The sequence below is a fragment of the Jaculus jaculus genome, chromosome 19, assembly GCF_020740685.1.
Source record: "Jaculus jaculus isolate mJacJac1 chromosome 19, mJacJac1.mat.Y.cur, whole genome shotgun sequence".
NCBI classification, from domain to species: Eukaryota; Metazoa; Chordata; class Mammalia; order Rodentia; family Dipodidae; genus Jaculus; species Jaculus jaculus.
Genome location: NC_059120.1, coordinates 14,587,604 through 14,599,843, shown reverse-complemented (window position 1 = coordinate 14,599,843; position 12,240 = coordinate 14,587,604). Strand labels below are relative to the sequence as shown.

Genomic DNA, 12,240 nt, shown 5'->3' with positions numbered 1-12,240 from the left:
GTTTTTACTTAATGTTTTAATTTTTAGTGACAAGAGTCTCACTATGTATTCCAGGCTAACCTTGAACTCCTGTCCTCCTTCCTAGATCCCTGAGTGCTGGAATTGTAGGCATGTGTGATCACACCCAGCTTAATGCATATTTTTGTTACTAGGATTATTATTGGTAGGTCTGTTACAACTGATAAATGTATCCTTACAAAAGTTCTGGCAGGGGCTGGAGAGAAGGCTTAGTGATGAAGGCATTTGCCTGCAAAGCCAAAGGACCCCCATTCAACTCTCCAGGACCCACATAAGCCAGATACACAAGCGGCACATGTATCTGGAGTTCATTTGCAGTGGCTGGAGGCCCTGGTGTGCCCATTCTCCCTCTCTTTCTCAAATAAATAAATTTTTTAAAAAAGTATTTGTTTTTAAAGTTTTAAAAAGTTCTGGCAGTTAGACTGTAAGACTTTTATAACAAGGGATCTTAAATGACCCGACTACTTTTTTTTCTACCGGTACATTTCAAATACTCCCAGCGGTGTGTCAGTGATCCTGGCTCAGTGATGACAGTGCGAGCTGTCATCCAGTCCTGTCCCTGGACCTCTCAGTTCAGCAGTCCTTCAACTCATCTGCACACTGTCCACACCTTAGTTCCCTCCTTCACATTGGGGTTCTCAAGTACAGATAGTTATCCTGAGCTGAAACATGCCCAACAGTGCAGAAGGAGGAGTTCAAACTAGTGTCATGCACGAATGTAAGTTAGTAAGACCCTAAGAGAGCTCCATGCACTTCATTTCAGATAGAACAGCTTTGCACCACTCCTTTCAGATTGTCCTCTGGTAAATCGTTAAGTAATTCTCCTTTTATTGTCTGTGTCTCTTCCAAACTGAGGTCCTCTCTTGATATGTACCATATCTTAGTTGGGTTTGTTTGTTTGCTTGCTTGCTTGCTTGTTTTCCGAGGTAGGGTTTCCTATCCCAGGCTGACCTGGAATTCACTCTGTAATCTCGGGGTGGCCTCAAATTCATGGCGATCCTCCTACCTCTGCCCCCCTAGTGCTGGGATTAAAGGTGTGCGCCACCATGCCCATAGTTCATTTTTACTCACATTTTGCATGGTGCAGTTTTGATGAGCACACCCTTCAAAGGCCTTCATGAGAAGTGGTCACCTCTTAGCTGCCCACTTGCCTTCTCTGACCTCTTAGGCTTCTGGTGACATTGCTGTCAAATCATTCTTGACCCTCCTCTTCCACTCTGAGCATTTGCTAACTCCCTGTCATAGATTGTCGGTGGAGAAGGATATCTGAATGGCTACAAGATGGGGTTTCAGTTCTCAATGTAGAAAGTAAGACGTATTTTCACACATTCACAGAAGGGCAAGCCTTTGTTAGATGGGCTTAATGGATTAGTGAATTAAGATTGACCTAGTCTGCACTTTTCATGCCCTCTAGTCATTAAGCCCCTCCCATGTGCCCCTACAGTGTGAAGCAGAGGGGGATAGATATCATAAAGACTTGCCTCTGAAGGAGTTCACAAGCTGGGAGGGGAGATGGACATGTAGTACATACTATAATAGATATGTATTTAACAGAGAAGATAGTGCATGCCCCATGGAGGCCATGAGCATCTATTCCTGAGCAAGCCAGTTACTTTCGTTGTACTTCCTTCCCTAAACTGACCTGTAAACCAAAGGTATGGATTGAAATCCCAAACTAAAAGCGTTTAGGCATGTATTTCCTGACACAGAAAGCTTGCCCTTCCTGAAAGTGCTGCCCAGTTGTGCTCAAGTTCCCTTCTGTGCAGGTCGTAGTTGGTAATTGTGGAACACTGCTCTTTTTGAAAAGCAACCAGAAAATGTATGAGTGATTTCTTTTGAATGATTCTATTTCTGTACTGAGAGGATGTTTTTAAAATAAGAAATTAAGACTTTGCTGTCTTTAGATCTTCATAGATCTTTAAAAGGCTAAAGATTTACATGATCCGAAGAGAAACCAGAGTATGTACATTTTTAATATGAAATATTTTTAAATCATTGTCAGTGAAATTAAGAGGAAGATAATTTCTACCTATGCCCTTTTAAGAAATTGACTTTGGGGCTGGAAAGATTGCTTAGCAGTTAAAGCACTTGCCTACAAAGCCGAAGGACCCAAGACCCACATAAATCAGATGCACAAGGTGGTGCATGCTCACAGTGGCTAGAGGCTCTGGTGTGTCCATTCTCTCTCACTATCTGCCTCTCTCTCTCTCAAATAAGTAAATATTTAAAAAAAGAAAAAAAGAAAGAAATTGATTTTGTCTGAATAAAAGCCTAGGGTCAGGCTTACCTGTTCGTTTGGTTTGGTTATTTGTGGCTCTCTCTAACACTCACTGACAAGCAAGCAACGGCCTCTTGTTTCTCAGAGCAGTCAACTGACTCATGTCACTTGACCATCTTCTGACTGGACTCATCTCTGTCTGCCAAGACAACAGCTCTTAGCCCTTACTTAATTCCAAGAGCTAGATCTCTTGGCTGCCTTGCCAAATAGTCTTACCAGATCTGTCTTTGCTTTTCATCCTGCTGGCCAAGTTCTCCCCTACCATAAACATCTCTCCATCTGAACATTCATTCTCTTAGACCAGTACTTCTCAGATTTCTGAGTCCATCGTAACCACCTAGGGTGCTTGTTGAAATTTCAGGTTTCCAGCCCACCCACAGGGGTCTTGGTTTAATCAATCTTTTAGGGAACCCCAAAACTTACACCTTTGCAATCTCTGTGGACACACAAGTTACTCTTGGGACTACACTTTGAAACACTGACCAGGTGGGGAGTTCCTTGAGGACGTTTTGGGATCCCACACGGTGTCTACTGGTCTTCTACATAAGTATTTGGTAAATGTTAATTCACTTGGGTATTGAGATATATGAAGAAATATGTCAGACAATATTTTACACCCTTAATCTGTACCCTTTGCCTGGCAGAACTAAAAATGGAAAATTCAATGATCTTGTTACAGGCTTACAGAACAGGAGAAATCAGAACTGAGGAGATGGATCGGTGGGTAAAGTCCTTGTTACACAAGCGTGAGGACTTGAGTTTGGCTCTTCAGCACCATGTAAAAGATGGGTGTGTGCCACAATTCCAGCTCTGGAGAAGCAGAGACAGGGATTCCCAGGACTTGCTGGCTAGCTAATCTGGCTTGAAGCAATGAGTTTTAGTCTAGTTCAGTTAGAGACTCTGTCTCAGAAAAAAAGGGAGAGAGCAGTTGAGGAAGATACCAATGTCACTTCTGGCTTCCACATGCACACGCATACACTCAAAAAGAAAAATTGTCTGGGAAGATGGTTCAGCGGTTAAAGGCACTTGTTTATAAAGCCTGCCTGCAAAGGTTCACTTCTCCAGTACCCACATAAAGCCATGTACATAGAGTAGTGCATGGGACTAACGTTCATTTGTGGTGGCAAGAGGCCCTGGTATGCCGATGTTCATATTCATTTATTCTCTCTGAAAAAGCTGGGTAACTAGGTAGATGATAATGATGATTGATTGATGGGAAGGGAGGAAATTGAGGATTGTCAAAGTTAGGATTATATTGACAGTAGTGGTGCAGAATTACATATATTTTAAAGAACGAGGGAATTCCGGGCTGGAGAAATGACTTAGCGGTTAAGTGCTTGCCTGTGAAGCCTAGGGTTCGAGGCTCGATTCCCAGGACCCACGTTAGCTGTTGCACAAGGGCCCACACGCCTGAAGTTCATTTGCAGTGGCTGGAGGCCCTGGTGCGCCCATTCCTCTCTTTCTCTGCCTCTCTCTCTGTCACTCTCAAATAAATAATTAAAAATGAACAAAAAATATTTAAAAAAAAAGAACGAGGGAATTCCAGAGTTTAGGATATTTTGTAAGCAAAAATATATGAAGATTCCAACTAAATTTTTCCAACAGATACAAAATATGTTTGCTGCAGTGTGAATTCAAACCATGGGAAAATCTGGAAGCTAATAGATGTCTTGATGGAGTATAAATAGGTATTAGTATATTAAGGATGACTTTTCATTAAGTGCCTCACTGCCGTTGAGACCTCCATAAACATTGAATTGTGCTGTGTGTTAGATGGTTGCAGGGAGAGCACTGTGTAAATGGCAGAACCTAGGCCTGTCTGCCTCCAGAACTGTTAACGTTTATCTCAAAAGTGATTGTGCGCAAAGAATTGTAACCTCAACTCCAGGAGCACTGAAACTTGGCTGCGTGGCAGAGCTTTGGCGGGCAGAGCAGGGGTACTGCTGCTCACAGGACACATGGTAGCCTGGCCCGGCAGGCCATGAACCAAGCATCTCTAACCACTTAGCCATCTTCCCAATCCCTGAATGAAGTGGTTTAAAAAAATATTCATTAGCTGGCAGGAGTCTTAAAAACCTTCACATCGGAAGTGCTGTTGTGCCTGCTTGGCACATAGTATAGGGCCAGGTGGCTGGGTGTGTGTGTGTTTTAGGTAAACAAGTGTAATCATTAGAACTTCAGGATTGAAAGCTTACGTACCTTGTTACATGCTTTTATTTTTTTTATGTATCTTTGGGCATTCCTCTGCTGGGAACAATTTTATTACTCTATGAACAATGATACTGGGCTTTCATTCATTCCCATTTGGCTTTGCATCGGACATGCTCTCTGTTGTTTCTTGTTTGAGCTTTGGGAATCTAGGGAAACCCAGGACAGGTTCATTGCTACAAAAAGAAAGAAAATACTAAGTATATGCCGCAGATTACCAAAAGCTGCAATGAGTAGAAAACACCCCCTTGTCTCATGCTGAGGTCCTGTGGCTTGTCTAGCCAGTTTTTCCAGCACTGTTTGTTGATAATGATGTCTTTTCTCCAGTGTATATTTTTGACCTCTTTGTCAAGTTTCAGGTGGCAGTACTTCTAAAGCTTACCTTCTTTTACATTGATGTGCGAGTCTGTTTTTGTGCCAGCACCGTGCTGTTTTTATTATTACAGCCGTGTGCAGTGCGTCTTGAAATCAGGCATGGTTACGCCGCCAGCACTGTTCTTTTCACTGAGGACACTTTTGGCTCTCTGAGGTCTTTTCTTCCTCTTCTTTCTATTTGATGGTGCTACAATTTTGGTTGGAATTGCATTGAATCTGTATAGTACTTTTGGTAGGATAGCTGCCATTTGCACCATAGCCCTTTTTCCAAAACATGACATGGGAGATCTTTCCATCTTCTTGTGTCTTCCTTGTTTTCTCTTTTTGGTGTTTCAGTGTTCTCATTGTGGTGGTGCTTCACATCCGTAGTTAGGGATGTTCCAGGGTATTCAGTTTTGCTGTTGTTGCTATTGTGTTTTGGGTTGTTTTGTTTTGGTTTTTTAGGGCCTCACTCTGACCCAGGCTGGCCTCAGACTCACAGTGATCCTCCTATCTCTCTGCCTCCTGAGGGCTGGGATTAAAGGCGTGTACCCAGATGGTATTTAATTTTTTTGTGGCTACTGTAAATGGGACTGTTTCCCTGATTTCTTTGTTTTCCTGTTTGTCATTGGTATGTACAAAGGCTACTGATTTTTTGTGTTAATTTTATATGCTGCCTCTCTGCAGAATTTTTTATCAGATCTAGTAAGTTTTTTGGTAGAGTCCTTAGGGTCTCAGGAAGAGAATCATGGCATGTACAAATAAAGCTAGTCTGACTTCCTCCTTTCCAGTTTGTACCCCTCTTAGTTCTTTCTCCTGTCTTACACTCAATAGAAGACTGCAAATACTATGGTAAGTAGAGTGAAGAGAGTGGACAAGACCTTTGTGGGAGCGCTTCAAGCTTCCCCGTTCAGTGTGTGACAAGCCTTTGGTGTGTTGTGTACACCCTTTGTATGTTGAGTTAGCGCCCTCCATCCATAGTCTGCCCAGGCTTTATTATTAAGGGAGTGTTCAGGGGCTGGAGAGATGGCTTAGCAGTTAAGGCAATTGCCTGCAAAGACTGAGTACCCAGGTTTGATTCCCCAGGACCCACGTAAGCCAGATGCACAAGGGGGCGCATGCATCTGGAGTTTATTTGCAGGAGCTGGAGGCTCTGGTGTGCCCATTTTGTCCCTCCCTCCCCTTCTCCCCGCCCACTCTCTCGTTCAAACGAACTTTTTTGGGTTTTTGAGGTAGGGTCTCTCTCTAGCCCAGGCTGACCTGAAATTCACTATGTAGTCTCAGGGTGGCCTCAAACTCATGCAATCCTCTTACCTCTGTCTCCCAAGTGCTGGGATTAAAGGCATGTGCTACCACACGTGGCTAAAATTTTATTTTAAAACAGTGTGTTTTTGTTCTGATCTGGGTTTTCCTCAGACTGCCCTTACACTTTGGATCCTCCTGTTTCATCATTCCAGGTAGTTGGATTAAAGTGTGCACCCCCATGCCCTGCTTGATATAAACATTTTTGTTTATTGCTTTTGATTGCTTGAGACAAAGTCTCATTATATATCCCATATTGGCCTGGAATTCTGTGTGACCCAGGCTGGTCTCAAAATTACAATCCTATCTCAGTCTCTGCAGTGCTAGGGTTTATAGGCATTAGTATGCCTTTTAATGTTTAGAGCTTCTATAATACTAGCTCTTTGACCTTACTGGCATATAGGACATTGAAATTAAAAGGAAGTAACTAGGGCTGGAGAGATGGCTTAGCAGTTAAGGCACTTGCCTGCAATGCCGGAAACCCGAGTTCCATTCCCTAGTACCTATGTAAGCCGGATGCACAAGGTGGCACATTTGTCTGGAGTTTGCTTGCAGTGGCTAGATGCTCTGGCTCACCTCTTCCCTCTCTTTCTCATTCTGTCTGCCTCTCTCTCATGTAAATAAATAAATAAAATTTGAAAAAGGAAATAACTATTTTAAAAAGGAATTAACCAGCACTTGGGAGGCAGAGGTAGCAGGATCGCCATGAATTCAAGGCCACCCTGAGACTCCATAGTGAATTTCAGGTCAGCCTGGGCTAGAGTGAGACCCTACCTTGAAAAACCAAGAAAAATTAAAAAATAAAAAGGGATTAATTGACACAAGCATTTTAAGAAATAATATCATCAGAAATTCTGGTGTGTTTTATTGGAGTAAATCTGAATTCTAAATTTGTTTATATTTTGTGTTTTCATTAAGATACTATGAACTGGATCCCCATAAAAGTCTCCTAGAGAATTTGAGGAACAAAGTGATCATCGAGTATCCAACCCTGCACGTGGTACTGAGAGGATCTAGTAATGACATGGAGGTCCTTCATCCGGGTAGGTAGTGAAGAAACTGAAGAGTGTGTCTGCTCTTACCACTGTACATGTGCTTAGGAACTCAGGAGACTGCTCTTCCCATAGTGACGCAAAGAGCCAGTGAATGGCTGCCGCCTGTCTTCTGTTTGAATTTTGTTTTACATGTTTGTGCTGACAAGCTGCTTTTAAGTGAAAGAATCAAATTGAATGTGTAGCTATAAATGGAGACATGAATTTCATCAGTTAACCATGATGAGATAAAGTTTACTATCTCCTTACGATGCTCTTGAGAGATGTCATAAAACAGGGAAGCACAAAGCATTTCCTCCTACCTTATAGAAAGGGAGGGATGATAATTTGAGGGTATGTTAAAACACAGGTGGTTTCAGCTAAGCTTGTGCATTTCTTCAGGCCTTTTCTTCTTGAGTTGATTATTTGGTCATATGGGGAGACATTAGAACTAGAAAAGGTGTGTGTGAATGCTTAGTGCCTAAAACTGTTTTTCTGTACTTGCAATTACTTATTAAAGTAACCTAGAAAAGTCTTATCTGACACATTCATGCTACCATCTGAAATACTGGCACAGCCTCTGTGTTTACTGCTGACTTTGTTTTTCACAATTTAAAAATGTCAAATATCCAATTTTATTTTCTCCAAGTAAATTGGGAATGTCAGTTTTAAATGATCGGTTTTACTTTTGTAAAACTTTGTAAACCCTGACTGTTTCTTTAATGTAATTAACATAATGTTAGCTCTTCTGCATGTTGGTTTCAGAGAAAGCTGTTCAATACTGAGACTTCATAGCCAGGGTAAACATGGTCAGTATAAATAAACATGGCACACAGCTTCTTTCACCTGGTTGAGGAATAACATACCAAGTGAGGAGCAAGAAAAGACTGCCTCAGTGGTATGCTAGGAGCCTTAACGCAGATTTGCTGGGGTTTTCTTGGGCATATGGTGGTACCTTACAGGAGCATAGGTGACTCTTGCTCTCTCTCGGTACAAAGGGTCACTTTGGGTTGCTGGAGCAAAGAACTCAGGAGGATCTATAGAATCCCAGGAGCATTCTAGAAGCCTCCATCCCCAGTACTCTCCTTAACAGTAAATCCAGTCTTTCTGCATACTCATTTGTTTTCCTGAATACTTCCAAGTACCTGTGTCTGTAGATTCTCACAGTGTTTGATATTCTTTGGGCTGTCCTTTGATGAGGAAGGACATTATATATATAAGAACCAAGAATTTTATTTGGAAAGCCTGGAAATGGAGGCAAAAAGGGAGGTTGAGGTCATACCCAGACCCCCACAATGTGTCTCTTTTATTGGGAAGTATGTATCTGGGCCCAGAGTCAATAGTTTCCACACTTGATGGTGGTAATGATGTTTGTTATATTGTAGATTGTCATAATTTACTGCTTCAAAAGTCTGCCTGTAAGCCAAATGTAGTAGCACACATCTTTAATCCCAGCACTTAGGAGGCAGAGGCAGGAGAATCACCATGAGATTGAGGCTACCCTGAGACTACATAGTGAATTCCAGATCAGCCTGCACTAGAGTGAGACCCTACCTCAAAAAGAAAAAGAAAAAAATAGTCTGCCTGTAATCAGCAAGGGCATAGTTTTTGTCTGTTTGCCCTTCTTCGTTTTAAAGATTGAAGAAGGTCACATGTAGGGGACCCTAAGCATGGCTGGAAAGTGCCACTGACCCACCTTGTGTGGGTTCCATGGACAGTGCTTGAAAAGGCAGCACGTGTACCCGGTCCACTGCGCCAAGGCTCCACGAAAGCGCTGTGCGTTCCAGCGTCAGGAAGAGTGGGGCCTACAGCAAGAAGACGAGGCCGCTTCAGTAGACAGACAGAAGGAAACGCGCTCGACACTGCCCCATGCCCTGCTAATGTGGAAGTGCATGTCTTTGATATTCTTGTATAACTCAAATTTAGACACTGCCTCTGCTTGCTGTAGAACAAGAATCAACACAAAATTGGCTTGCTCAAAGTCGTAGCACTGTCGCAGCGCCTCCCGTGCCGGGCGCTCGCTAGGTCGGTACATCTTCTCATTCACTCCCTCTCTCCTCTCCGCAGCGCATGCGTTCCCTCTCCCTTCTCCTTAGGGGTGAGGGTTCCAGAGACATGAGGTCGGAGCTAGGCTGGTGCAGAGGATGCCGTGAGAGCTTACATCAGTGTGGAGGAAGCCGAGGGAGAGAATAAGCTTGTGGAGGCCCCCGAAACACTCACCACAGGACTTCATGAAGTGCCTTAGGGATGGGGCCTGTCTTAGGAGGAGCTGCTTTGGTGCTTTATTAATGAAAATTCAGTAAATACCATTTTGGTTGCTGATACAGTCTGAAATCTAAGCAAACTGCAGGAAACTTGTTGGTTGGAATAGAAGGCTGTGGTGGGGGCTATGGCGCTCGCCTCAGCTTTACAAGCTCCGGCCCTGTGCAGTCCCTCTGCCTGTCTTGGTTTCCTCTTCCTTTCCTACCCCATGAGGACAGCAGCTGCAAGTGTTACGCAGAATAATCTTTGTCTTAACTGTGACAATCTTAGTAGTGTTTTTAATGCATTACTTCCTTTTGTCTTTGTGATAAAATGAAATAAATCCTACAGTTCCATTTTGCAAACTTTCAGTAAACCAAAACACAGGTCAGGTATGGTGGTACACACGTTTAATCCCAGGTTTCTGGAGGGAAGCTTACTGTGAGTTCAAGGCCAGCCTGGGATTACAGAGTGCCTTCCGGGTCAGCTTAGGCTAGAGTGAGTGAGACCCTACCTCAAAAAAAGGGAGGGAGGGGAATATAGATGGAGTGTCATGTAGTTCCACTGATTGAGCCAGCATCCTGTGCACTATAGATACAGGGAGCAAAGGTCCAGATTCTGTCCTCAAGTCGCTTAGTGTCACTCAGCCTAGGCATGACAGGAGCTTCAAAGGAACACCATTTCTACTCAGTCCTCTTTCCTGCGAAACGAAGATGTTGGGTAGCTGACTTGTCTCAGTCCACAGTCATCCAACATATACCAACCCTCAATTTTAACTTCAAGAACACATATGGAAAAGCATGCTCCAACCACATGTGGCCAGCGTATGTGATGACAGTGATCTGTTTGGGCGCAGGAGTGTGGGACCATAACCACACTGTGAGGGTGTCCATTCCCAAGCCGTCCACAGCCAGGATGTTACCTCACAAAGCATAATTGCCACTTTCAGGCCTTTTTTTCCCTGTTACGGCCTGAGACCCGACATGGTTGTCTGTCCCTGTGAGCACTGCTGTTGCTATGCATCACAAGGGAAGGGCCAGAAGGGAAAACAGAAACAGTATAAACACTTGACTTTATGTTTACTTACTTTTTTTCCAGTGAAAAGTGAATCTACCAAGAATCTTGGCAACGAAAAGTGAGCCCTTCTGGAAGAAGGTGAAAATTCCCAGACAGTTGCAGCAGATTCTACATTGATGGGCTGGTGGATGATTGGGGTGTTGTCAGTGATGGTTGGAGGATTATGTGTGTCTAAAAAGTAATTAAACAATCTAAAGTTTATTTCTGGGGGTATATTTTTATGCCCCCTCAATAAATTGAATTAATTTATTTTTAAACCCTTGTTCGCCAGTATGAACCTTTTTGTCTTCTGATCAGCATAGCCCTTAGTAGGCTGTTTTTTTCTTTTTAATTTATTTGAGAGTGATAGATGAGAGAGAAAGAGGCAGAGAGAGAATGGACACATCAGAACCTCCAGCCACTGCAAATGAACTCCAGATGTATGCACCTTGTGCATCTGGCTTACGTAGATCCTGGGGAATCCAGCCTTGAACCAGGGTCCTTCCGCCTCACAGGCAAGCATTTAACCACTAAACCATCTCTCCAGCACCTTAGTAGGCTTTTATAATGCTTAATTCGGTAAGCTGGAAGCCTTATTTTTTTAACGTGATGCAAGACCAAATCCAAGGACTACGTACATCCACCACAGCGCTGGCGTTCTCTTTAGGGGTCCTCACTGAAGAGGTCTTGTGCAGTGCGCATCCAGCCAAGAAGAGCTGGTTCTCCACACATTGGCCATTGTTGGTTTATGTATAACTAACCCCTCTTAAGGCAACTCGGGCAGTTGAGAAACTCTCTGTACAGTGTCTTATGGAAAGGCCAAATAGATACTATTAATTACTATGTCTTATTCAGTTAAAACACATTGAATGATTGGTGTTGAGGAACCTGGTTTGACTTGTTCACACAGTGAGCTGTGTCTTGTGAATTCTGTGGCCCATCCCATGCCTAATTCACTCTTTTCTACACAGGTGTGTTGTGACCAGTTTGATGATATGTTTTGATACAACTAACAATAACTAAAGGGAAAAAAAAACACACACTTGGAACTATTCAGTGTGTTATTGAAGTGTATGAATGTGTGTGTGTGTATATATATATATATATATATATATATATATATATATATATATGTGGCTTAATTTATACCATATGGCACTTCACATATGAAGTTAAAGTTTGCTCATTTTACTTGCATTTATACAGTTATGAAATTGCAATTTGACTGTAAAAGAGTAAAGGATTGCTACATCTGTATTGCATCTGTGTACTTCATGATTCAAAAACAATGATAAATTGAACAGTAATGAAATTCATTTAGTTCATAGTTGGAATGAATTTTACACCAAAAAAATAAAAATAAAAACTCAGAGGCCTTCAGGAATCTGATAGGACAAAGAATTTACATAGAATTAGGTTGTTTGCAGCAGTGCTCCATAGACAGCTAAAGTGGGTTTCAAGGGATGCAGAGTTCATCCAGATGGGAGATGCGGCTCACTGAGCCAGGCAGGAGAGGATGGATTGAATCAGAAGTCTGAGGAAGGCGTTGAGGAAAAGGCTGTAAGTTACTCAAGAACACCATGTGGCCTGGGCAATCATTTCCGGATAGTGAGACCTGTTGTGCTGCTTTCTCATTGCCAAGAAGACTTGTGCTCTATGCTTTTAGAAATTAAGAAAGAGGGGCTGGAGAGATGGCTTAGCAATTAATCGCTTGCCTGTGAAGCCTAAGGACCCTGGTTCAAGGCTTGCTTC

At 42.8% G+C, this 12,240-nt stretch overlaps 1 protein-coding gene across 4 annotated transcripts in view; it reads left to right on the top strand.

The window, feature by feature from the left end:
• The window catches only part of Znhit6 (zinc finger HIT-type containing 6), a 39,253-nt gene extending 28,487 nt beyond the window's left edge, over positions 1 to 10,766 (top strand). For 2 of the 4 annotated variants that reach the window (XM_045138706.1, XM_045138704.1), the window contains 3 exons: positions 7,079 to 7,203; positions 9,140 to 9,216; positions 10,531 to 10,766. In XM_045138706.1, coding sequence (XP_044994641.1) covers positions 7,079 to 7,203; positions 9,140 to 9,216 — 202 coding nt within the window. In that variant the 3' untranslated portion in view covers positions 10,531 to 10,766. Of the gene's footprint in view, positions 1 to 7,078; positions 7,204 to 9,139; positions 9,217 to 9,258; positions 9,789 to 10,530 lie in introns of those variants that run through there. The other 2 variants (XM_004653757.3, XM_045138705.1) reach the window with 2 other exon arrangements.
• Positions 10,767 to 12,240: the final 1,474 nt, after the last annotated feature.